General features: G+C 46.9%; 2 protein-coding genes across 3 annotated transcripts in view; both read right to left on the bottom strand.

The window, feature by feature from the left end:
- Cd101 (CD101 molecule) overlaps window positions 1–497 on the bottom strand; it is a 39,828-nt gene extending 39,331 nt beyond the window's left edge. For both annotated transcript variants that reach the window (XM_052179635.1, XM_052179636.1), the window contains exon 1: window positions 369–497. In XM_052179635.1, coding sequence (XP_052035595.1) covers window positions 369–411 — 43 coding nt within the window. In that variant the 5' untranslated portion in view covers window positions 412–497. The remainder of the gene's footprint in view (window positions 1–368) is intronic.
- Window positions 498–10,982: 10,485 nt separating this feature from the next.
- The window catches only part of Ptgfrn (prostaglandin F2 receptor inhibitor), a 69,540-nt gene continuing 52,961 nt past the window's right edge, over window positions 10,983–27,561 (bottom strand). Inside the window, exons 6-9 of the mRNA XM_052179634.1 lie at window positions 26,748–27,167; window positions 20,827–20,934; window positions 16,083–16,388; window positions 10,983–14,218 (exon numbers count right to left, since the gene is read on the bottom strand). Coding sequence (XP_052035594.1) covers window positions 14,052–14,218; window positions 16,083–16,388; window positions 20,827–20,934; window positions 26,748–27,167 — 1,001 coding nt within the window. The 3' untranslated portion in view covers window positions 10,983–14,051. The remainder of the gene's footprint in view (window positions 14,219–16,082; window positions 16,389–20,826; window positions 20,935–26,747; window positions 27,168–27,561) is intronic.

The raw sequence follows: 27,561 nt of genomic DNA, 5'->3' as shown, positions 1-27,561 counted from the left end.
CATCTAGTTACACCCCAACATCAGGCAAACCTTGAGGCTGCTTTGAGTGGCAGCCAAACCTCTTCATCTCCCATGGGATGGTCAATCCAAGAAAGTAAAGTAAATCTAGGGCCATGCAAAGTTCAAAGACAAGCTTCAAATAAAATACAACCGGTACCCAGGACACAACAAAGTCTCTCATTGCCCCCAATAACAAGGATGCATAAGGAAGCCTTAAAATTGTCATCAATAAGTAAAAGATTAGCACAAAGTCAGAAGTCTATAACCTAGCCGTTCTTGTGAAGATCATCTTGGCCTGCCCCCTCACCCAGAAGCCTCTGGATGACAAGTTCCTGTGATGGTAGAAACATCAAAGTTATAAAACTTACTTAGAGAGAGAAAGAGAGATGCCACACACAAGATGCATGCCATCTGGATCAGCACAGCCTCTCCGGGCAGTGTCACCAAACTTGCTCGGAAGCTGAGTGACAAAATTCAGTGCTGTCACAGCAAAGGTAAAGAGGAAGCTATGGTGTGGTTTTCAGCCCACTGAGAGATGGAGAAGGGCTTGCAGAAAGCAAAGGTGGCTGCATTTACAGTCACTTAGATTTGGGTATGACGTAATTAGTTATCTCCACGGTGAAGGAAACACATACAGACAAAAGAAAACCTGGTGCTCCTCCTGCCTAAATATGAAGGAATTTTAGAAATCTGAGTGAATAAAAACACTGAGAAATGTTCTGCTCCCTTCTTGAGGGAGGAAGCATGAGGGGGGGCTCTGGAATCCATGAACTCGGGGGTCATATGAGGTGTAAAAATGGAAGGTCCCAGAAGTAGGCTGCCTGAAGTTTGAGGCAGAGTTGACTGTTACCAGCTTGTGATTTTAGAAAGGCTAGCCTTTTAAACTTTTATTTTTAAAATGGAGCTACTTATTACACCCACTCCCCAAGATTGCTAAAAACGTCATTGGTTTAAGCACTTAGAACCATGTTTGGTCCACAGTAGTGTTCAATGGCTATCACCTCCCATCATCACTATCAGCAGACCTCTGAGTTAATGTTTATCTTCCCAGGTGGGTTTGGAGATCAAGGAGAGCAGAAGTGTGCTACATGCAACCACTGGCACTGAACCCGGGATAACTGAGTAGTTGAGACCTAGAAGGCAAGATCACATCCCTGAGGACACGAGCCTCAGACTCTACAATCTGGTATAGCAGAGACCTAGGCAGATTAATAACAATTTAGTCTGTTTCAGGGCACAGTAACAGGCAGATTCTTCCTTGTTCCAGCCACCCATCACAATCCACCCACCATCTATCCTTCTTCCATTTATCTACTATCCATCTGTTTTTCCGCCATCCATCCATTTACCACCCATCCATTCACCCAGCCCAGCCATCTATCTGTCCACCCACCCACCCACCCACCCACCCATTCAGATCCATTCATCCATCTACACATACAGCCATTTTTTTTTGTCTTCCCGTGGTCTGATGTTGTGGTAGAACCTGCACATATACAAAGATATTCATAATCTTCCCTTTATCCTCAGGAAATGCCTTTTAAATCGGATGACCACCAATGCAATGTGTCCTCAATGGGACACGTAAAGCCAGAGAAGGAAGCAGGTGCACAGGAGGGAATGTCAAAGAGACAGACGACTAGAGGCAAAAAGCAAAAACAAAAACAAAAAACAAACAAACAAACAAAAAAGGCGCTTCAGGCACAGTTGAGAAACACTCTAGCGTAGTAGGTAGGGACTGCTGACTGTCCCTTCCTGTTGATGACACTTGGGGCTGGTATGAAGAAAGAGAGTCTATAGCTTGTCTGGGACAGATCTTAGTGGGCTGTAAAAGCCAGCCTGACTTTAATTTTGAAGAACAGAGGAACTATCAGAGGAGTTTTGGCAGAAACACAGCATGTTCCCCCACCCTTTGGAAACAAAGTTTCATATTTATTGTTAACCGGATTCATATTATTATTAGAAAATGAGGGAAGTAGTCAAGGCTATAAAGAAAAGGTCACAGGTCTTTGTAGTTGTTTGTTTCACCAATGATGAGTTCCTGAATGAATTAGGGCATGTAAAAAAGTGGCAGGATAGAGAGGTGAAACATCAGATACTTGCGAGCACCCCTACATGACAAGATACCAAATGCCGGAGAGCCTCATGGTGCAGTGTGGCCTGGCCTCTCTGCTCAAGGCAGAGGGACCTGATGGAAGTGAGCAGGAGAGAACATGACACATTGTCATGCTGGGAAAGTAGGGGAGGTCCCCTAGGAGATGGCCACAGTTGCAAGGAGGTAGAGGACATGTCTTGTTTGGGAGAGTGAGTGGTTGAAGGAACCTTCAGGACAAAGGTATTTTAAGGTAAATTTTATTTCCTTAGTGGGATGATCACAGATCAGGGGCACATCTGCAAATGTGGAAATGGAGGTATTTAACCCAACCATCCATTCTTTATCTATTTACACACCTACTCACCTGAACCATCCTTGCTGAATTTGGTTAAATTCACTAGCTGTTGTCTCTTAAAAGTTAGCTTCCTGAAGCCAGTTAACTGCAAGTGCTTTTGCAAAAGATTCTGGACTTCCCTCTTTAAAGTTCTGTGTAAGATCTGGAGGGTAAAGGAAGGGCAAGAAACTCCACCCCTCAGGAGCCTGGAATCTACGTTAGTAAACAACTGAAGCCATAGGAGGAAGCTGGTCTGGGGTGTCCATTGCATGGCAAAGCGAGAAAAACCCTAGGAATGAATGGATAGTGAGGCAGGGATGGCCACCAAGATCATTTAGAGAACACTTGCTTTGGCGTGGTCCTTGAAGATCCAGTGTGATTCTAATAGGTAAGAAGGGATAGGAAGGGAGATTCCAGGAGGTAGTAAAATCCCAAAGACAGGCAGGGGCGTGCTGGCTGTGTGAGAGAGCATTAATGGGCAGGCCACCTATGGCTTAGATTTCAAACTCATCCTCCAAGTCTGTAATTATAGTATTAGCACAACTTAAAATGCAGAAATCTGTTCACTATTTTGGCTAGATCTGTCATAGGCCACCTTCTGGTATTAATATTTTAGGCAAATACACTGTATTATCTAGTTGCTACTGTGTAACAAACATCTGGAAGATTTGGTGGCCTCAGTGACAAAATATTTATTTTTTTACTGATGGGTTATCTGGGTGGCTCCACAAATGTGTCAGGTGATCGGAAGAGTAATGGCCTAGGATGGCCTTGGGTTAGACAACTCAGTGTTTTGCTACATGTCTTAATATTTTCACATAAAGGTTTCCATAGACCTAGTAGAAACATTCCATTCTAGAGGGAGGTTCCTTAAGATTCATGAAGTAAACCACTCACAAGTCTCAGAAAGTCCCTAAAACTTACCACATTCACAAGTCCTCTTCTCTTCCCCAAGATTATATAAACAGCAAGGATGCTAAAGAGAGGAGTCTCTGATCTGTTAAGCTTCCTGTAGGTTTTTCAGAGAACTCAGGATTTCTAGTGTTCGTGGGTTGTCACCATGTTGGGGTACTCTTTCAGTGACACAGTTAGTTGCCTTTGAATCATCTCTGCACCTGAACATAATCCCTTACCTAAGAAGCCTCAGTAAACTCACTAGTTCACCAGATGGACTTTGGTGGTATTGTTGCTTTGGTCTGTCAATGGTTCGCTATTTGGGATGAGTAGATCATTGCTCCAGGAATTGTGCAAATCCAAAAGTAAGTGATGGGTTAACAGGCTCTGACTCTTTGTTGAAGGAAGCAACAAAATGACCCAGCAAAGGGGGGAAATTTAAAAATCAGAGTGTCAGTGCCTCTGTCATGTGCAATGAAGAGAATTATCTTAAAAATAATAGAAATAAGAAGCACGGACCCTGGTGCCAATAACAGGGAGCTTCTGCAGCCCTGCATGCATCTGACCCAGTAAATGCTGTGCGACTTCAGATTCCTGGCTCTTGCCAAAATACTTTTTTTCCCTTTCTATTTTAGTTGTCTCCATTTCTGCCAGAATTGAGCACTGACAGGGTGAAGTTGCTTCTTTTCTGGAGGGAGGGAAAAAAGCTTTCTGTTGTCAAGGAAAAGAAAAAAAAAAGAAAAAAAGAGAGAGAGAAAGAGACAAAAAGACAGTCATCCTGTTGCCTTGGGAATCATTGTATGGCAGCTGTTGAAAGGATGTAAGAGGCAGATTCTCCCAGAGCAAGGAAGGGAGAGGACAAGTACAGGACAGGAATGCTTAGAAGGCACTGGAAGAAAGACGGTCTCAGTTCCTGCAAGACAGATAAAAGAGATCGATATTACCTCAGGCTGACACACCTCACTATTAGTTCCACAGAGGCATAGAGAGAGAGCATTATGGTCTCTCGTATCATACACACCTAGGGCTCAGAAACAAACAGGGACCTTTTACCTTTAAAGCAAGGCAGCTTCACAGACTAAGGTAGCCGTGCAGCAGGCATTGCTGGTCCCACTTTACAGCCAAGAGAATTGAAGCTCTGAGTCCTAGGCTGATCTATTGAACCCTACAAGGTTAGAAAGTGACTGGTGTGCTGGCTAGTTTTATGTCAACTTGACACAAGCTAGAGTCATTCTGGAAGCAGGAGCCTTAATTGGGGAAAATGCCCTTCTGGACAGGCTGTGGTACATTTTCCTAATTGATAATTGATGTGGGAAGGCCCCAGCCTTTGTGGGGAAGAAGCAGGTCAGTAAGCAGCACTCCTTCGTGGCCTCTGCATCAGTTCCAGGCTCTGGGTTCCTGCCCTGATTTCTCTCAGTAATGGAGTATGACCTGAGAGTTGTAAGCTGATGAACTCTTTCCTATCCAAATTGTTTCTGATCACGGTGTTTTATCACAGCAAACGAAACTCTAAGACAAGTGTCTTCTCAGTTCCACACACCTACGTTTGTTGCTGTAGAAGACCAAGTGTAGAACAGTGAGTGGCTTTTAGAATCTACAAAACAAACAGCCCAATGGATTAGCAGTAAGCTGATAATCACTGTGACCACTTCTCCACTGGACGGGGTCTTCCCCTAAGCCCTGACTTGCTGATATCAGGTAAACTGAGGCTACCTGTTCAGAACACCAGTCACTCCACAAGAATGGAGTTCAGTGACCTCAGTGAACCCTGACTCCGAGGAAAAGACCAAGGCTCGAGTGACTCCATTGCATCCTGGCCTGTGACAGAAAATGCCATCAGGTTTTGCTCCCAGCCGCTTTGCTCTGACTACACGCTGCCCTCACCCCATCAGTCAGTTTACTAAAGACGGAAGAAGTTCTCAACGTGAGGAAAAGTATGAATTGAATACTGTGGGCAAAGGCACAGGAGTAGAATGGGGACAGGGATGCTAGAAGGAAGGAGGGAGCCACAGCGGGATTCCTGGGTCCTTTCTTGCTAGGAGAACATTCCCCAGGAAAGGGCGATTCCATAAACTTCCTGATGGACAAGCGACTTTGATGCACAGTTTAGAGAAGACTCTGAATAGGCCCTAAATAGGGAGGAAGGGAGGGGGCCAGGAAGCGCCGGTGCCCACCCACAGGGACAAACACCCATCTGTTGTGACTTACTCAGTCTGCAAAGTTAACGTGTCCTCTGTACTGCAGAGCCAGCTTTAGGAATTATTCTAATCTATTTGTGTGCATGTTGGTGGGGCGCACATGCGGTGGGGTGCACATGCGGTGGGGCGCACATGCAGTGGGGTGCACATGCGGTGGGGTGCACATGCGCCGCAGCACATGTGTAGCTGTTTTCTGCTTGCACTGTGGGTTCTGTGGGCTGAATTTGGGAGTCAGGCTTGACAGCAAGTGCTTTTAACCTGCTAAGCCACCTCGCTGGCCCTAAACACCCTGCTTTCCCCCTAGTTTCAAGCTACACTAGGGGGACATTGCCCAGGCCAGCTTCAAACTCACTATGTAGCACAGGCTTGACCTTGTACTAACAGCAACACTTCTGCCTCAGCCTCCTAAGTTCCATGACTACAAGTGTATTTCATCCGATTCAACTTGGCTAGAATCTATTGTCTTGTATAAGCAAGACCAGTAATACCTTTTTTTTTAAATTATTTTTTCCAGCCCTGTTTGCTCTGGCCTTATTATTTATTTTATGTATATGAGTACACCCATTGCTCTCTTCAGACACCAGAAGAGGGCATCGGATTCCTTTACAGATGGTTGGGAGCCACCATGTGGTTGCTGGGAATTGAACTCATGACCTCTGGAAGAGCAGTCGGTGCTCTTAACCACTGGGCCATCTCTCCAGCCCAAGCCTTTTCTTTAAAATGGAAAACACTAATAACATCTGTGGTGCCCTGGGCACACTGAGCCCTTCCAGGCTTTAACACCCCTAACCCTTCCCAGTTGTTCTGCCTGCCACTAAATTCCAGTGGCATGCACTATGCTTACGCAAGCAGCCTGACAGTGTGAGATACACAACTCGGTGTTGGCTTAGCAGTAGTGTATCTTTACACCACTGTTCAGCAGGGCTCGAACCTTTTCACCCTGTAACGCTGGAATTCTTTGGTTTCTCTCCTGGCTCTTAGCCATCACCTTCCTACCTTTTGGGGCCCTGCTTTCTGACTGCTTTAGAGGCTCTGCATGAAGAATCCAATGGAATGATCTGTGACTAGCTTATACCATTTGGTGTAACTTCACCAAGTTTCAGTCATGTTGCAGCATGCTCAAGGACATCTACCATCTATCAATCAATCAATCTATCTATCTATCTATGCTCAAGAATATCATCTATTAATCTTCTATCATCAATCACCTATCAATCTATTACCCATCTATCATCAATTGATCTATCACCTATCAATCTATTAATCATCTATGTCTTTCAATTGATCTATCACCTAATCCATCTATCACCTGTCTATTTATCATCTATTAATCATCTATGTCTATCATCTATCTATCTATCATCTTCCTATCTTTGTATTTTGTTGTATGTGTTGGGGAGGGATCTTGATGTATCTAAGAATAAACATGCACACGGAAGGAAACAGTAGACATTAGGGCCTTCCTTGATTACTCTCCGCCTTGTTTTTGTGAGGTAAAGTCTCTCACATGGCATTGGTCGCTTCAGCTCCAGTGTTGAAATTACAAGGGTGTTGGTGATCAGGCCCTCATGCTTGCATGGTATACACGTCACCTGACTAAGCCATCTCCCCAGCCTAGAATTTTCTTTTTAAAGGTTAAACAATATTCCACTGTGTGTAATACATTGTGTTTACACACTCATCTGCTGATGGAATTTAACTTGCTTCTACCTCTTGGCTATTGCCTATGAGCATACGCATCTCTTGGAGGCACTGCTTTAAGAACAGATTTTCTTTAGGACATATTCCCAGAAGTGGGGCCGCTAACTCATCTGGCAGGTCTATTTTTAATCTCTTCAAGAACCTCCATACTATTTTGCATAATGGCTCTACATTTTATGTACAGCAACATGGCTTATTCCAAATGCATTTTAAATTTTTTCGTGTGTGTGTGTGTGTGTGTGTGTGTGTGTGTGTGTGTGTGTGTGAGAGTGCTTTTGGAAGTCAGAAAGGGGCATTGGATCCCCTGGAGCTGCAGAGCTGTAGTTACAGGCAGTTGTGAGCCACACAATGTGGGGGTTGGAAACTGTAGGTCCTCTGCAAGAACAGCAAGCGCCCGAAACCACTGGCCCACTCCTTTAGCTTCTTCACAAGGACTGCACCAGACACAGTCTTTTTGAGAGTGGACAACCTAGCCCATGTCAGATGACATCTCCTGGTGGTTCTGACCTGCACTTCTCTTACGGACAGCAATACTGGGCATCTTCTTATTTGTATGTATTCTTTATATTTTTCTATGTGAGTCCTTTGCATTTTTTGTTTTTACAATCAAGTTTCTTACCGTCTGGATATTAACCTGTATCATGTATATGATCTGTAAATATTTTCTCCTTTTCACTGTCATTTTGTTTGACACAGGAACATTTTAACATTTGATATGGTTCCATTTGCCTATTTTTGATCTTGCTACTTATGTTTTTGGTGTCATAGTCAAGAAATAATTATCAAATTCTATGTTCTGAACATTTTCCCCTACATTTTCTCCTTTCTACCTTTTTAAAATAGCTTTCGTCTTCCACTTTTGGGTTTTTATTGGTTTGGCACGATGTTTGTATATTATTATGTGAGGTCCAACTTTATTCTCTTACATATAGCTATCCAGTTTTATCAACATGCTTTGAAAACACTCAGACCTCCACATTCCATTGCTTCACCAACCATCGAAGGACTCTAGGTAGCCATAGTAACCCATGCTGCTGGACAGGGGGATTTGGGGGGGGAAGCAGGTGGACCAGAGCCTTGGCTGGCCCCACACTCTGTGCAGTGAGCAGGTTCAACGTGCTGTTTTCCTTTCAGACGATGTTGGAACATTTGAAGTCTTGATAATTTCTCTGAGTTGACCAGCGAAGCAAAGACCACAGTGTTGAAAGCAAGCCCCCAGTTTGGGGCTATGCCATTTCCCGTTTTGTGCATTCAGGACCTCCCTCCTCCTGCCTCACCCCAAAGTCAGGGCTAGACATTTTGTACACTTTCTCCTCACTGATGTGGGTATTGTCCGCATGGTCTCTAAGGCGACACAAGTGTGTGTGGTCTGGATGCTGTCTGTGAGTACAACCATCTTTCCAGTGCCAGCCACTGCTCTGTGGCGGTCCTACCACACCTAGATCATTACACAGCTTTTACTCCAGACTCCCATGAGCACTGGCCTGAAGTTACAGGAGACAGAGTGTCCGCCATTCAGGAACCTGTGCTGGGGCTTCTTGGATTGACTCAAAGTCTCGAGAGCACACTGTTCCCGTGCAGGGCATATTACCCCTACAATTCCAGAGTGAGACTGAGTCCGGGGCACGGCAGTGAATACCCCAATCCTCATGGCTCTATCAGACTATCAGAACATTTGTCAGGCAGCCTCTTAGACCCATCAATGGTTGAGCCCTGGAACCTGGAGAAGTACAAGTTAGACAGTTAGCAAGACTTCTGCAGCAACCAGAGTGAGGAGAAGCCCAGGAGCAGGCCTGTGGCAGGTGGCCAGCCTCAGCAGTGCCTGAGCACACAGTAGGTGTGTGAGGACATTTGCTTTGCTTTTGACATTGAGAAAGGAACCATTTCAGTAACAGTAGAGGGTCTCCCAAGCCAGGCTCTGCCTGCATCAGTGTTTGGACTCAAGGGAAGGGAATGGCAGGCCATTTTGACAGCCGAACATTAAACTATAGGACGTGAGAGGCTGGAATACACACTCCGTCTGGATAACTCACATGAGGTGGTGGTTAAAGGCGACACAGAAATACAGGGCACAAAGCAAGGCTAAGAGGAGGGTCGGTCTGGGGTGGGGTGGGGCTGCAGGAGCCTGCTGAGCTGGAACAAGTGGGAGGAGTTGTCAGCACTTGCTCTCACCCTGGTCTGCGGTGTGGTTTTCATGCTGAAGGGGCTGGTGGCTTCCAGAGTTGGACTCTGAACTGCAGCATGAGTCAGAAAAACCACCTGTTCCGCTCTCAATCTGGTCACTGAACTTGGGTGTGTTTCCTCATCTGCAGGAAGGGATGGTCTCTAACTTCTCTTTCCTGAAAGGAGACCTCTAAAGGTCGTGGGAATTCAACAGGGCACCAAGAGGACTCTGAGCAGCAGGATCCCAGTGCTCACCTTTCTGCTCCCTAGGAACCTCACCTCGGATGGAAGGACAGACGGACGGACGGATGGACGTGCTGGCTGCTCCTGGTGTCAACCTGAGTGACTACACCTGGAACTGAGGAAAACTAAGCATTGGGAGCCCCTGTGAGAGACTGTTTTCATAGTTAAATCATTTGAAACAGGAATATCCACTTTAAATCTGGATCTTTTGAGGTGGGCCACAACTTCTGGTGGCAGCCTATACAAAGGACATGGAGGGTGGAAGTCTGGGTGGTGTTGCTGCTAATTTCATTCCTTCTCTGGCCTAGAGCCTACTTCTTTGGGATTCCATCATATACTATAGAGCAGCTGAGAAATCCAACCTTGTGCACTGAACAGCTACCAGATTCTAAGATCTACTGTTTGTAGTCAGCCATTGTTGGACTGGCTGAACCACAACCTGTGGTTCATATATATATGTATATATGTGTATATATATGTATATATATGTATATATATATATGTATATATGTATGTTTCATTCTATAAGTTCTGTTCCTCTAGAGAACCCCAATGGACTTTACAAAATGTAGCTATTTCATTGTAGGTCATAATGTACAATGTTATCTTTGTGCATGCGTGCATGCATATATACAGGTAGAGGCAAGAACAACCTCTACTGTTGTTCACCATTTTTTTTTGAGACAGTGTCTCTCAATGGATTGGATGGGAACCACCTGTCTGTCCCTACTACTTCCTTAGTACTGGAATTATAAGTGTATGCCACTATGTCCCACCCAACCTCTCTCTATATATATACATACATATAGACATATACATGTACATACATATACACACATATATACATACATGTACACATATACATGTGTGTATATACACACATATAAACATGTATATACACATATGTATGTATACATACATAGTTAGATTTGTTTTATGTTTATGTTTATGTATGCATACCACACGTGTACCTCATGCGCAGACAGGCCTGAAGAGGGAGGGCATGAGATCCCCTAGAACTGGAGTTACAGATGGTTATAAGACACCATGGAGATACTAGGCCTTGAACTGGGGTCCTTTGCAGGAGCAGCCAGAGCTTTTAAGCACAGAGCTCTTTGTCCAGGCCCCCTACCTTCACCTCACAAACACTCCAAGGTTCAACAATTGTGTTCAGGCTCCTGTACTTGCACGGCAAGGACTTTACTGACTGGATCACCTCTCTAGGCTGAGACTGTTCTTACAGGACTTGAAGAGATCAGAAGGTACTGACATTGTGACTGGAATCAGCCACACTCCCTCCCCCTGGTGAGAGGAGGCCGCGGAAGCCGACATCAACTTCCTCACACAACTCTGATTTAAATTAAACTTCCTTTAATAAAATAAAGACGAAACCAAATGGTGCATTGCATAATATTTGTGGCCACAGTATAAAACAACACAATTAGTCTGTATAACCTTGGATAGGGACAAAAATACACAAGACCTTCTCTTTGTCTATGGAAAATTCTGCAGATCCTTGTGTTACACACTAGAAAAGAAACCCAACCTTGTTCTCCTAGTGATCTGCACAATTGTGTGTCACCGAGAATCTGGTCACACAGTAGAAGAGAACTTACCTAAACCTCAATTCCCTTCTTCCTCTGCTGTTATCAGTGAAGCTAAAAAATAAAATAAAATAAAATCCCCCCGAAAGTAGCAAGTTGTGTAGTATTGCTTCTTGTTCCTGCTCCGAAGGCGCAGTCTTTGGCTCATGGATGCCTTAACAAAGTCATGGCTGCAGGCGATCTGCAAAGCAGGAGGCAAAAGCCACCAGAGAAACAGACAAAGGTCTGGGCAGGAGAGAGCCTTGTGGCCGGGAAGGGAAGACACACATATATATCCACACATCGGGACATTTCTAAATGAGGATTTGATGCAGCTGGTGAGTCAGGGTGCCAGCACATCCCATGCATGAAAAATCTGAAAAGTTGTTAAAAAGCCAGAGTTTGCAGTTTTCTTATTTTTTAAAAAAGTGAGTCGTGTGTGTAAACATTGTAAAGTAAACAATTTAAAGAAATTTCGAGGCTTTGATCTGAATGTAGTTTAGGTTCTTTCAGAGGGGGATTTTTGTGATTAGGAAAAATACCCAACCTTCTATAAAGCTTCTCTTTAAGAAGTGCAATTTCATGTGCCGAGGCCTGGTTCTATGACCTTTCCCTCCCTCCGAGCAGGGTGGCAGGGCCGCAGCCTCCGGAAGAGCGCCTCATGGGGAACACGATTTGGTACATCAAGAGTGTTTGACCACACTTGAAAAGACACACACCCCAGGATGTTAATATTCCCAAAAGGAGCTAGGTCCTGGGCTTTCTGGCCCCTCTCCCAGCCCTAAGAAACACGGGGTTTGGGCATGGCCTCCACAACTCAGGTTCAAGTCTCAATATCAGACGGAAGGGAAAGGTAGGCCCGATCACTCGTCTCCCACCATCAAGAACCCACGTGGACCACTGTGGCTCTGTGGACATCCAGGGCTCGTCTCATCTCATCCAAGGCTAAGTCTCTCGTCCTCCGAAGGAGGACTGCACTGCAGAGACCCCGACTCTTCTTCGGTAATGGCACGGCCTGGAAGGCTGGTCCTACTCTCCTAATTCCTGCTTGTACAGCCACCTGTGCCTCATGTCTGAGCTAGAAATAGGAAAGCGACACGCAGAACAACCACGTCTGCCCAAGCCTCCCCTCTTTCTCTGGCCTCTCTTGCTAGCGTGGGGATGCACCCGCTGTCCCTCTTCTTGCTACGGACTCTAAACCTGGACCCCACCTGGGCTACAGCCACTCACTCAAAATCTCATCACACAAGCAGCCCCCACAGTGGGCTCAAAATGAGCAGAGGAAATTGGGTGGCAAATACAAAAGCCACCATGGGCCACATGGGGTTGGGGGGGTCAGCGCATCCTGGCCGTGGTGACTAGAGCTGCATTGGCCATCTTTTCATATTACTTTATTGCTTAAGAGAAAGGAATCCCCTCCCCCCTTTGGAAGACACCAATGTTAAAGCCTTCAGAGGCAGAGGGCGGGGGAGGGTACCAGGTGGGTGGTGAGCCTCAGGACCCAGGGGAGGCTCATGGAAAGCTATGCTGGGGCGAGAGACTGCCGGGCTGAGCCCCTGATGGAGCAGGCATGGGTGACCTGGAAGGTGTGCCTGCCCGCTGTCCTGTTCCTGCTGAGCCCAGCCAGGCAGAGGCAGCTTTTCTCAACTCTATTTTACAGGCCAATCACATAACAGCAAATTGCTGGGTTCCCTTCATGTTTCTAATAGGAAAGCAAAAGTCCACAAAGTATACCCCTCTTCACTGTCCCCTGCGGGGATCTTAAAGAGACTTCAAGGACTGAAAAGGTCACGGAGAACACACGCTTGCTCGAGGCAGTTTCTGCTTCCTTGAAGTCAGTCTTGCAGGCAGCAGTGTGCCTTCCTGTGAAGGAGCCCAGTGTGCGCATCTGTGGCTCCCATGCCGGTCCCATGGCACCAGGGACCGTCCCCCCAGGAAGGGACAGGGCACCTGGCTCAGCAGCACAACTCACCCTGGGGTTCCTGGAGCACAGTGGCCTCAGAACCACCAGAGCGAGCGAGTGAGCGAGCATCTGCTCCTTTCCTCCCTCAGGGTCCTCTTCCTCACAGACAGACCTTCTGCCCTAGACAGAGGCGGTGGTGGATTTTTCTTCATACTCATTCTTAAGGCTAAGGTGGCGAGATAAGGTGCTTGGTGGAAAGCCAAATTCTAGACTCCAGGGCTGCCATATCCTCACTCTCACAGAAACAAACCCGAAACAGAAGAGGGGAGAAAAGGAGGGGGAACGAAAGGCTTACGGGGCAAGAAGTTACAGAGTTTAGGTTCCAATAGAGTTTCAACTCCTGACAATGGGGGATGGGCAGGGCAGTCACAGCCACGGCTCGCCTTGGCACAGGTCTGTATCAGCTCTGGGCCAGGGTGGAGGGCAGCAGGTAGCAGCTCTCCGGATGCTAGCTGCTTGTGGACGCTGGCTTTCGGGTGGGCAGGCACCCTCTTACCCACGATGACCAACTCGGAATGCTTTCGCCCTTCCTCACCGCGATCCCTCAAATTGAAAGTGATCAACACACACAAATCAGAGGATCGATAAGCCGCTAGGAGAAAACTAATTAGACGGGGATTAACCATTAAAAAGCTGCAGCTGGGGGAAACACACACTCATTGTTACATATCAGAAAGTGCCGTGGGAAGAAGAGCCGTGTGCTGGTAAACATGTCCGCGCTCAGAACTTGACATGCAGAAAAGAGAGAGCGCCAAGTCCCACCTGAGATTAGAGAGGACTGGTTTTAGTGTGACACACTCGGTTTGTAAAATATCAGAGTCCTCTTCTCACGCCCACCGCTCCTACAGTGTTCCTCTGTCCCTCTATCTCCAGCCGCTTAATCCATCTCCATGGACATGAGCCTGCGGCGCTCCCGCCGCGTCTCTCGCACCTCCTTCTTACAGCACCAATGGGAACTACAGTACCCGATGAGGCAGGACAGGAGCCCGATGACTGTGGACAGGCCCACGCCGATCAGCAGCGGGTACTTGAAGGCGTTCAGCACTGGGCAGAAGACAGAAAGTAGAAACATTAGTGAGTGCTGGGGCGGGGTTGAGAACACAGGCTCACCCCCTAGTCCCCCCTTCCTCACCCCCAACTCCTGCAGCGGATCTCTGCAGAGATCAGAGCTCACAGCTGCACCTGACATGTGATTCAGACAGGAGCAGCTCAGCTCTGTTGAAGAAATGAACAAATGTCCCCCACTCAGTTCTGTGGAGCTGGGCACGTGGGGGTGGGGGGTGGGGTGGCACACAGTAGAGAGATTTTACTTGATGCCTTTGAATGTCAACTTCTTTTTAGGGTTTTGGCAGGAGATTGATTTTTAAAAGTCAGTATAAGGGCACCGCACATTGAATAGCAGATGCATCCTTTAGAGAAAAAAAAAAAGACTGAATAAATCAATTTCTATGCATCAAATAACTGAAGTGTACTAAAGGCGCTATTTTAAGAAACACTATAGTAAATTATCAAGCAAAGTGAATAATCACTCCCCTACTTGTTTGGTGAATCTGGGTTCTCATATGGAGTCGCTTCAAGCAGAGTTTAAGATGCAAATGGGGCAGAGACACAAATCTTTAGATCCTACCCCAGGAGGACCATCTTCCCTCCCCCAGTGCTCTGGGTAGGGGCCTGCCTCTGACCAGGTCCTTAATGTTTGGAATGATCTAATTTTCCTAACAGTGGCACAGGAGACTACTGTCACTCTGGAGGTGGATCAGAAAGTACACGGAGCTCGGCCTCCTCCTCTCGGGCGGGGCACGGCTGCTGCCGTCTCCAAGCAGACTGGCCATGCTTACCTGCACGAGACTCTTTCAAGAGCCGATTTACTAACGTTTCCTTTTGGGGAGGATGGAAAAGTGGCTCATGAGGCCTCATCCCTCCACTTGGGTAGAGAAGTGGTTAGTAATTACTGGTGTGTGTATGGCGGGGGTGGGGTGAAGCCTTCTCGCTGCCTCCATCTACCCATACTCCTGTAACACCACTAATAAACTCACTGCTTCACCAAGCTGGACTTGGGTGAAATTGTTTCTCTGGTCAGTCACTGTCCTCTTCATCTGGGGTGACTATAAGTAGACTCCTCAGAAAAAGTCACCCAAGGGAAAAACTAAGTGAGGAGGAGCAGGAGTTCAAAGGTCCTTCTCCTCAGACTGATCCGCCACTAGGGAAACCCGCTCTTGGTCAATGCTTCTAATCCTTAAGCATCTGGAATTAATTCTCTCCGTGGAGTTGTTCTGAGTATCCTAACACTCTGAAGCGTTCACAGGGCAGACACGTTTCTTGAGAATAAAGGGACAAATGCCCAGCTCAGTGAGGCTTGGGAGTGGTGCTGGAGGTGGGGCAGGAGCTTGACTATTAGGTTGGTCTGGATGGGGTCGCTTTGGTATGGGTCAGTAGAGACACTCTCCTATTGTAGGTTCCAAGAGGTCTCCACTCTGCTAGAGGCTTGGGGAAATCTTCCTTTTCCAAGAATTAAAACAATAGGTGATGGGAGGTAGAGGTGAAAAGATCAGGAGTTCAAGGCCAGCCTTGGGCTAGACAGTGGATTTGAAGCAAACCTAGGACTTAAGAGAGCTCACCTCAAAAACAACAAAACAGCAGGTGGGCAAGAACTGGCAGTCTTTAATCCACAGCCCCCACATAGCGGAAGCCATGCCCACCTTAGGATATGGGGAAGTGGGTTTCCACAGAATCACAGAGGAGCCAAGGTTCCTAAAAGTCCTTCCCCAGTGGTGTCACCAGGCCAGGACTGCAATGGTAAGAAGGAGAACAAGGTGGATCAAACTAGAGAGGCCTGGATTGTATGTGCTTTAGCACAGCACTGCACACAGCACGGGAAGACACTCCGGATCCCCAGAGCGGGACTCACCATCCATCTTCACAGTTATAAAGATGGGCCTGGAGTGGATCTCAGCTTCCCTCTGCCAGGAACCTGTTGGTGCCCTCACCCAGGGCGTCACAGAGCAGTAGTAGTTGCCAAAGTCCTGGTCCTCAGAGCCATGCACTTGCAGCAGGAATTCCAGCGTGCTCACTCGCTCCAGGCTGACAGCGCTCTTCCAGTCCCTCTGGCCCGTAGTCACGACTCCCTTCCGGTCCAAGGAGGAGAGGAGGATGGGAGCCTTGTCCAAACCAAAAGAATGTACCGCAAACCAGGACACATCGAAGGCCATGTCATCTGTGGATTACCGAGCCAAAGTACTGAGGTCAGAGTATGAACAGAAATGAGGTGCACAGTCCTGTGTGTGTCACCCTTACCCCTGGCCAGGTCTGCTCTACACGAACCTCCAGGCGGCCTGTGAAGATACACTATCACAGCCTCTCCTGTGGCAAGGTCACGGGACCACAGACAGTAGTGTGTCCAGCCTGACCACCCCCACCCTAAGGAACCACAGAAAGGGTCTGGGGCCACAGACAGCCCTGTCTGTGAGGGGTCCCCAGGCATTTCTAGCAGAAGAACCAGAGTCCACACATAAAATAAATTGTACCAGATTTAAAGTTGTAGACAGTTTGGATTTTACTGTTCACTGTGGTTTGTGCAGTTTTATTTTTTTCTTCCCCTTGCAGAAGTATTTAAGTTCAAAACAAGAGGGGGGGGGGGGAAACTGAGCTGAGAAAATTGAACAGTTAATAGCCCCAGAGAGTAAAGCTAGTGGATCATGAAGTACTCTGTGAAACTGAGGTTCTAACAGTCTCAAATAAATAAATAAACAGTCTCAAAATAAATAAGATCGGCCGAAGAGAAAGGATGGTACAGGATTATTTTATACAATGTGGAAACTGAGGCCACATGCTGACCCAGACCCTCTATTCCCGCCCTGACTGTACTAACCCAAACCAGCAGGTGAGCTTCAGGACTCATCCAGAAGGCGGGTGGGGACCGTGGGCCAGAAACACAGCTGCATCTTAAGGCTGCTTGACAAAATTCCTTTTTCTAAAAAACCACTAGGGACTGAACCCAGTGCTGGGCTGGGCAAGTGCACTCTTAGTAAGCTTAAAAAAAAAAAAAGCCTGAGACTTTTTATATGCCAGTTCTTGCAGGACAACAAAAATATTAATAGCCATTCATTCAGGGAAAGTACATTAACAACTTGCAAAACACATCCTAAGGCAAACAGATGTCATCCAGACCCACGTAAGATAGAAGGGAGGAGCTCAACTCAAAGCGGGCATTTCCAAACAGGTCCAAATGATAACTCCAATTCTAAGGCAGCTCATCGCCATCCTCCACACACCCCTGGTGGCACCTCAGCATAAACAGTTCTCAACATATAAGTGTCTGAGACCAGCTTGGTGGGAATGGACAAAGTGCTGTGGACGGCCTAAATCCCCCTCAGCGTCAGGGCAGAGTGAGCTCCGCTACCCAGGGCAACTCTGCTGTCATGTGCGAGTCTAGAGTGGCTGCCAGTGACAAGGCATAGAGCTGTTCCCATTACATCATTCTCCACTGTGCATCATAGGAAGCCAAGGTGGTTAGCCTGGGCCAGAATCCCAGCACCTACTGGCCACATGACCTGAACAAGCCATGTTAATTTACTGCAGAATGCAATTAACAGGACTCTGGAGAGAGAGCTCAGTGGTTCAGGTCTTAGCACCCATGTTAGGTAGCTCACAATTGCTTGTAACTCCAACTCTAAGGGATCTGACATCCTCTTCTGGCCCCCACAGACAGACAGACAGACAGACAGACGGACAGACAGACAGACGGATGGACGTGCACACACTCACTGTGCACAGACACATATAGACAAACACACATACACTTTAAAAGCTTTTATTTATTTTTCAAAAAAAAATCCCATTAACAGCGTGGGTGAACTATGCCTGCCTGTGTGTTTCTGTGTGGCCCCTGGAAGCATGGCCCAGAGGACAGGCAGGCAGGTTGTGTTGGGTGTGAGGGAGCAGAGCTAATAACCAGAGACCCTGCAGGCCTCCTCAGCATCTGGGAGTAAACTACCATTTACCCATTGGTAAATGGGTACCCATTACCATTGGGGTGGATGGCTGGCTCCTTGAGGACTTCTGTTCAAAGGTTCATGTGGCTACAAGCTCAGGATCTACAGCTTTCCCACGAAGGACCCAGTGGGAACTAGTGATAATAAAAGTAATAGTAATAAAGGTGACTGCCCTCATCTCCACACATAGCTGGATAGGTAGATGCTGTCAGCAGGGAGGGCATAGTACTTGTTGTCAAGGATGTGGGTCCCTCTGAGGGCATCTGCTGTGCTGAGACACCCATCTCACCACATATACTGTCTAGGTATGAGATGCTGATGCCCTCCGACTTTACCATTTCCAGAACACAGAAATCACCTCCCCTTGGAGAGATGCCTCATGAGACTACAAAGCACCCTTACCTCTCAGCCACCCACCTCTGGGCAATGGCTAAGCAGCCAGGACAGGAAAGCCAAGCTCCTCAGCTCCCCTCAGCTCCAAGTCCTAGGAGCACGGGTGCTGGGCCCCATCCCTTTGCACTCCCACAGCACGCTCTGGAGACACCCCCCCTCCCCTGATGACTCACACTGCCTCTGCTCTGCTTGAGTCTGACCATGGTGCCTCCCACGCTTGGCCGATCCCGCCCCGCTGTGACACAACAGTCCTTGGCTCTCAGCCCCCTTATGCAACTTTCCCACTGAGAATTCCCTCTCAGAGCCATAGAATGAATGAAAAAAGAAAAAGAGAGAAAGAAATTACAATTTGTGTTTAATTATTCAGAATCCTCCACCCACACAGAGCAAGAGTGCAAAGTACTGGAAAACTGTGATTTGCAAGATACCAGCTACCTATAGCTTTTGCAATTACATCGGAGAAAAGAGGTTTACATGAAAGGCACAACTGGCGACCTATTAATCTCCTGAGAAAGAGCATTTGGAAGGTTTATGTCTGTGCATATCATAAATAAGGAGTTTTTTGGGTTTTTTTTTTTTGTTTTTTGTTTTTTTTTTTTGGTTTTGGTTTTTCGAGACAGGGTTTCTCTGTATAGCCCTGGCTGTCCTGGAACTCACTCTGTAGACCAGGCTGGCCTTGAACTCAGAAAGCCGCCTGCCTCTGCCTCCCAAGCGCTGGGACTAAAGGTGTGCGCCTTTAAAGAGGTTTGGCTTGCCTTTCCCTGGCAGTCTTTTCTACCTTTCCTTCCTTTCATGTCCATGGTTCGAGGTACCTCTGTGCCTCTGCGCTTCCCAGCTCTGGTGCAGTGGTGGTGGTCACTCTCTCAGGGGCCAACTTCTCTTGCTAAACAGGCTTTACACAAGTCCTGAGGGAGCCAGGGATGCACTCTGACCGGAATGGCTACCCAGTAGTTTACTCTCAGATGCTGGTGAGCACTGCCCCTTCACAAAGAGCAAAACCTGCCTGCCTGTTTCCAGGGCCGTGCTTTCAGAGGTCCACACACAGAAACACATAATGACTCCCAGAATTTGGCTAGCTTTGTGCATGACTTTGCTAGGAATGGGGTGGGGTTGGGCAGTGTCAGGGTCACAGTGGGTGGAAGCGAGAAGGGCAGGCCTCAGCAAGCCGGGCTCTGCACAGAATCTTTGGGGAAAGGCAACGGTGGGTATAGTCCTACTCAGCCATAAGGCCCACACCCTAAGGCCTTTAATGCTCCTTTAAGAACAGAGGAGCCAACGAGACAGGGATGTCATCTGCCTGCTGAAGGCACCAAGCAGAGAATGCGTGAGGGATCGGCCCAGGATTCTGAGGCATCTGCTGGCAAGGTTCATCTTGTCTGTAAAGAGGAGGTTCATAGAACTGGGGACATGGCTTGGGACAGGCCTAGCTTGCACAAGGCTCCATCTTCAGTACAACGGGAAAGGCTTTACAAAGACATCCTATAAGTTATAAGTGACGTCACTTTTCCTCTGCTCTGTATTTCGTCACGGGTGCAAGCTCTCAGGGGCAGGCCTTGAGCATGCTCACTGCTCTACGCCCAGCATCTACAGCTGCTCCTGTATTCTGAAGGAGTTGAGAAAGCATGAATGAATGACATGGGGCAGGAAGAGGAACCTGTGAGCGGGTTTCTAACCAGGCCACAACAAGCCAGGAAGAGATCTACGGATCGTCCTGACAAGTGTTTCAGATCTCACAACAGATGCACAGCCTCACAGAGCCAAGCCAGCAACGAGTCAGGAAACGTGGTGTGCTGGCTTGGCTCTGTCAGCTTGACACACGCTCCAGTTATCTGAGAGCACGCCTCCAGAGCAGGCTACAGGGTATATCCTTACATTAGTGACTGATGGGAGACGGCCCAGCCCACTGCGGCTGTTGCCATCCCTGTGTTATAGAACCCAGGATGGGCTCTGCAAGAAAGCAGGCTGAGCAAGCCATGGGGAAGAGCCAGGAAGCAGGACCCCTCCGTGAGCTCTGCCCCAGCTCTGCACCCAGGCTCCTGCCCTGACTTCCTTCAATGATGAGCTACAATGTAGATATGAAACCAAATAAACCCTTTCCTCCCCAACTTGCTTTTGGGTCATGGTACTTCATTGCAGCAACAGAAACCTTGACTAAGACAAGTGGAGATCAATAGACAGTTCAAACTCTGCGTGACAGTGACAGATGACAGGAGAAACATTTACAGAAAGCAACAGGGGTGGGGGAGGAGGAAAGATGGGGGGAGGTACCTGGGTCCAGCACTGCTCCTTCCACAGTGACGATACAGAACAGTCTGATGAGATCTCCCCGGGTGACGGATGGCGTGTCTGAGTGCACAGAGGCGTTAAATATGGGACCTGGAAGACAGTAACATGTAAGCTGCAGAATTTTCTTTCACACAAGTTCAAATGTCATTCCTAAAGCTCCAGGAGCATCTAAATGTGGTTCTTATTTCTGGGAATTGGTCTAGAAAAACCATAAAATAGGCCTTGTAAGAACTCCTCTCTCGATGCAGAGACAGTCGCATCAGGGTCATCTACCTGAATTCAGTCTTGACTAAACCGGAACTGAACTGTCTCTGGTCGGTGACCACAGCTTAGTTTGAAGGGTGTGCTTACTTCGCCTCGCAGAGGATAAGCTTAGGCTGCTTTCTCCTTCAGTGCAGTTCAAGCTAGAGGGTCAGGAGCTGAGCCACACAGGCTTTTGGTCATAGTTGAGTGAGTGGCCTCAGTACGTTCTACAATAGTGAAGGGGATGGAACCTCAAAACCCCAGTGTTAAAGGGCTGAAACCCAGGGAGGAGAAAGACCAGCCAATACTGCAAATGTTTAGATAAAGTATGGTGGGGCACTGAGAAAATGCCAGGATTTCAGGGGAAACTGAGGCAGCTTGGGGAGTCCTTTAAAAGACCACCCAGGTTAGGGAAGGCAGAACACATATGGGAGTGTTCTACTTTTGAGTCAATTTTGCTGTGAACCTAAAGCCTTGGTATACATATATACATATCATGTACAGGCATATACATGTGTGCTTGTGTGTACATGTATATGCACATCTAGTTTAAACTAGCATCAAACAGACCAGAACTACATCCTCCATTGAGACGTGCTTCGCCTCACATCCCCAAGGATACCAGCGGCCTAATCATCACTTTGGACCTACCTCGGATTCCCTCTTAGGTAAGGGCATTTCATAGCTCAAGCCAAACACATACCAACACTTTAATGCTTAACCTTATCATCCCAACTTCTGAAATCCAGGAACGGGAAGATGGGAAAGTTCTAGGATATCGGTGCTATGAGAGTCTGCTCGGATTTTCAGGAAAGCATAGGTAGGTAGCCAGCTCTAGACACAGAACGTGCCCAGATTCATCACCAGCTCTACTAACCCAGCTCACAGAAGCTGAGCTAAAGCTCACCTGAGGAACACGGACATTACTGTTTTCTTGTCCAAATTAGCAGAAAGGAAAAACACCCCAGAGAGTGTTTAAAAGCATCCATCAAAAGCTATTCCATTCAGAGAGTGTGTGAAAGGTCACACCGTCATGAGGTGATGGGCTGAAAAGGCTCTGGCTCTGTTCTCACTTTATTCTGATGACTAATAATAAGTCATTAAATTGCTTTCCTAGCACTAAGGATATGAATAATCTGAACGGTAAAGAAAGGCTGGTTATGGAGGTAGGGGAGTTAGGGAGAGCTGGGGACGAACGAGGCAGAAGACAAGCACACCATCTCCTTCAGATGCCTCAGCTCCAGCCCCAGCTCCCTTAGTAGCTCATACTCTGGACCTGCTCTGCCCAGGACTGCGTGGAGAGACAGGGCCAGCCTTACTGCTCTGAACCAGTTCTGTGGAAATGGCTGGCAATGCTATTTCTGTCGGCTCAGGGTGACTGACAGTGGCCATGCTCAATAGGGGATACTGATTTCCCCCTTAGATTAGAGATTTTGTAGTAAACAACTCTGCTCTGACTTCTTTGAAAGTTTGAAAGCATTTGGATCCCTCTGAACCCAAGTGACCAAACACTGACATGCTGTACTGATTTATGTATTTCTTTATTTAAAACAATGAAGAAAGACTTACCTAATTTGAACAAATGTCACTTTTCTCTATATTTCCAAAGAAAACTCTAAATGCCTTCTGGGTCACAAGTCATAACTCCCAGTTCCCTTACTGGTAACTGCCGTGGGAACCAAGGCAGGGCTTGTGAGGGGGTCTGTGCTCTGTCTCACTATGCAGATCGGGCTGGGGAAGAAGGCCTTCATTGTAGCAAACAATTCACAGTAGTGGATTTCCTTCTAATGAAATCAATAGCTCGATGTTAATATGGTCATTATCCCAGAATAATGGGATATTTAGAAATATTTTCATTATGGTCTATTTCTGTGGAAAATCTGTTTTGTGAAGGAATTTGTCTGGTTAACTTTGCAGACCACAGACTATGACTTGGAATATTCAGGGAACAGCCAGAGTCACTAGAGGTCCCTGGATTCCTAGTCTGCAGAGAGCATGGGGACCACTTGACTTTTAAGTACAAACATTGACACTACTGTATTCCATACCCCATCCCCACCCTAGGAAAAGGCTTCTAAGAGCAGCATTTTGCTGTAAGTAAACTCTGTATCCCATCTGTATCACCAGTCATGGGGTCCCGGCTAACTGACGCTGCCCTGTGCAGTCGCTGGGCTGGTGTCTACCTAGCATTTACTGTAACAGGAAAAACGATGATCTTACATTATAGGGGAAGGAAGTGGGTCATAAAATCACATGGATAGCCAAGATTTCAAAGTTATGGAGATAACATTGAAGGGAAAGTTCTAGAAAGATGAGAAAACTAAATTAGTCTTTCATAGGGCAAGGTGGGGGTGGGGGTGGGGGTGTGACTGCTCTACTTTCTATGACTTGGCTCTATTTCAACTTTTTAATTATTATTTTTATCTTAAGTGTATGCCCATTTTGCGTGCATGTATGTCTGAGCACCACATGTGTCTCATCCCACGGAGGTCAGAAAGGGCGTCAGACCCCATGAGACTGGGGTTATAAACAGCATGAGCTGCAGTATGGGCACTAGGAATCGATGCCAGGTCCTCTGGAAGGGCGCCCAGTGCTCTTAACCTCTGAGTCCTTTCATTCTATTCACACATTTCTATACTAAGAAGAAAAAAGGCTATTCTTTTTAAAGGCTGAATCTTACATCATCGGGTTAAATCTCATGCTAGCCCTGATACTTGGGTCAGTGAAAGCCATGATCTAGAGGGTCCCTTGGAAACTCAGACCCCCCCCCCAACAAGAGGCCAGGTTTGAGATTAGATGATAGCATGACACACTTTGGGAGGACTTCTTTGTCCTGGATCTTAAGTGTCACAAGTGATGTACAGAAGGGGTTCAAATCAGTTCTTTACTAGGGGACAATCTAGGGCTCTAGCACTGAACTGGTCAATCAGGGGCAGCTTCTAATTAAAGAGGGAACAGACTGTGACAATTCCACAGACAGTACAGGTTTTAGGCAATCCATTCAACCCAGAAGTAAAGAGCTGCCCTCGTGGGATTCACAGAATTAAGAAACAGACCCAATGTCTACCCCAACCCAGAAATACAAAGGATTTAAATCTCCCCTCTTCCACAAAGCTGAAAGAATGATCAAATACCAAATGTAAATGTAAAATAAGGTGGAACTGACCATAGAGATAGCAAGACGGATACATATGAGAAAGGACAAAATCCTGTGATTATCTCAACAGATACAGGTGCAAGGGTAAAGAAATCATTTGGTAAGTCAAGAAGTCCCCACACCTTTCCATGACAGAAACACCCAACAAGGGCCAACTGTGGCAGCACAGGCCTTTAATCCCAGCACTCTGGAGACAGAGGCAGTGGTCTCTGATTTACCTATAAACAGATGCATGTATGAGTATGTGCACATGACTACAACTGCCCAGAAAACTGATTCCCCGGGGATTGGAGTTACAGGCAGGCGTTGAGATGCTGAGAATCACTCTTGTGTTCTCTGCAAAAGCAGTATGTGATTTTAATCACTGAGCCACCTCTCTACCCCCAAATGTGAATAATTTAATTAAAGCATCTTGTTTTCTTGTACTGATTCAATTAATGACACGATTTTTATAGATAAGTATAAATGTATACATTCAAGTCCCTAACTGGCATGCAGGGCAGGTTAGGACTGTTGGGTCTAATATTCACAAATGAAAATTCTTCACATGGATTGTCTGAATGAGATCGGGGATTTGAAGTTCTAAAACCATCTTCCCACTGAAACACAGACAGACAGGTGTGCCAGAGCCTAGTGACACACACACAGGCAGGTGTGTCAGAGCCTAGTGACACACACACACACAGATGGGCGTGTCAGAGCCTAGTGACACACACACAGATGGGTATGTCAGAGCCTAGTGACACACACACAGATGTGTCAGAGTCTAGTCACACACACACAGAGACAGGTGTGCCAGATCCTAGTGACACACACACAGACAGGTATGCCAGAGCCTAGTGACACACACACAGGCAGGTGTGCTAGAACCTAGTGACACACACACAGGCAGGTGTGTCAGAGCCTAGTGACACACACAACACACAGATGGGTGTGTCAGAGCCTAGTGACACACACACACACACACACACAGATGGGTATGACAGATGTGTGTCAGTCTAGTGACACATACACAGACAGGTGTGTTAGATCCCAGTGACACACACAGACAGGTGTGTCCAGGTGTCAGAACCTAGTGACATACACACAGGTGTGCCAGAGCCTAGTGACACACACAGACAGGTGCGCTCTGATGTGTCAGAACCTAGTAGCATACAGATAGACAGGCGTGCCCAAGGTGTGTAAGAGCCTAGTGAGTTATCCATAAAAGCAAAATATTTTTACTTGAGAACACACACCTTATAGCTACACAGTCTATAATGTGGGCCTTTCTGCTTTATCACATGATAATATTCTAGTTGCTAAACATAAATTCATTTCTTTGTGAACATAGTAAACACCAAAGATAAATATCATGAAGAATGATTCTTAAGAAACTAAACTGACAGATTTATCAATACCATAGCACTGTAGCAACTCTGGTGATGCCCAATTATTGGAAGTTTCGATCCCGTGTGGAAATGCTACTGAGCGGTGGGACCAGAGCTACAGCCACACCTGCAGCTCTGCAGAAGAAAGCCAGGAAACCGACCTGGCCCAGGCTCCAGCTCTAAACCATCCAAGCCATGCTCATTTCTCTCCACTTAGTTCCTTGAAGTCCGAACTATGAGCTCTAGTCCTTTTTTTAAAAAAATCCATTTACAAAAAAAACCCCAAAACCCAACCAAACAACAGTGGGGAACTAGGCCCACCCTGTCATCCGTCAGCTGACGAAATGATCTAAGTGTGTCATAGGATACACTCAGTCATAAAAATTAATGGAAACCATGGGTGATGTATGAAAACACCACGCTCAGTTAAGTCAGCCACCGAGGTAACATACACATGACGTATACAGTGTGGAAAATCCATATACAGGAAGCAGAGCGGGGGCTGGGGTGGGAGGCTGGACACTGCTGGTTAAGGGCTCTGAGTTTCATTTTGGTGCTACAGAATAGTTCTAAAATTGACATTGGGGACTGATGGTGGCACAATGCTGCAAACATATGAAAAACCACAGAATTATGGACCTTAAATGGATAAAGTAGATGGTATTTAAACTCTACTTCACAAACCTCTGAAAGGGGACGGACAAGAGCTTGGGAGACAACATGGTAAGTGAGAGCGCTTGTTCCCTAGTAATGAGTGCCTGGGTTCAAAACCCAGCACCTACATAAAACTCTGGTTGGGGCCACGTATGCCTATGGCCAAGACCTGTGCGCAGTGGCAGTGGTGCCGAGACAGAAAAAAAGGATCCCTGGGCTTTCTGGCCATCAGCCTTGCTCCAGGCTCAGTGGGAAACTGTCTCAAGGGAATAAGGCAGGATGACAGAGCAAGACATCTGACATCACCTTCTGGCAAAAGCACATATGTGCACATAAACTACACACATACACCACACACATACGCCACATACATACACCACTCACATACACAAAAATAAACAAATTATAAGGACCCTTGACTAAAATGTTAAGGCTTATCTCCCAGATCAATCTATGACTTCACAAAGCTCTCTGCTCACCTGAGGTTTGGAAGTCAATCTCAATAGGATTGGAGAGACTGGTCGCTGCCTCTCGCCACAAGCTGCCCCCAATAGGAGACCACGCTGTCACCATGCAGCGGTACAGGCCCGCATCAGAGACCTGAGTCTGGTACATTCGGTATCGGAACTCATCCTCCTGAACCTTCTCTAACACGACGCCGTCCACCCGAGATGCGTCCGTCCAGTTCTCCAGCTTCACCACAGAATCCTGGTCCAGGGAGATAATGTACTTGGTTTCATTGGGACTGGAGAGGTCCCCAACAGGCTTCTCAGCCGTGATGAGAACAGAGTACCGTGGTGACTTAATATTCTTGGAAGACACTTTGCAAGTCATCTCAAATGTATTCCCTGCAGCAAAGAAAGGCTTTGGCTGCCGTGCCTTCACCACGAGCACAGAATCTGGAATAAAGAATCAGAAGTGGGCCATTTTCAACAGACGTGGTTAAAATAGAGATGCATCTAAAAAAAAAAAATCAAAGCATCCAGGAAATAGGGATTTACTTGCAATCTGCCATACAATAACACTAAGGAAATGTGGCAACTTTAAAAGAAAATAACACTCTTTGAACAGGCTGAAAACTGCCCCACCGGGAGCAGCAGTCAGGAGGGATCTGAGGGACAATGGACAGTTAAAGTGAGAACGGGAGGAATTTCAAACCCTCAGATGTGTCCACCGAGGGAACGCAGAGAGCTAAGATGGCGTCTCTCAAGAACCAGAGAGCCAGGGAAGATACGCTAGGCTAGCCACATCACAGCCTTCTCTACTTAGTGCCGGGGTAGTAGGACTTCTTGA

The sequence above is a fragment of the Apodemus sylvaticus genome, chromosome 4 (assembly GCF_947179515.1).
Source record: "Apodemus sylvaticus chromosome 4, mApoSyl1.1, whole genome shotgun sequence".
Classification (NCBI taxonomy): Eukaryota; Metazoa; Chordata; class Mammalia; order Rodentia; family Muridae; genus Apodemus; species Apodemus sylvaticus.
Note: the sequence above shows the minus strand (reverse complement) of the source record. Positions and strands in the feature narration are given on the sequence as shown.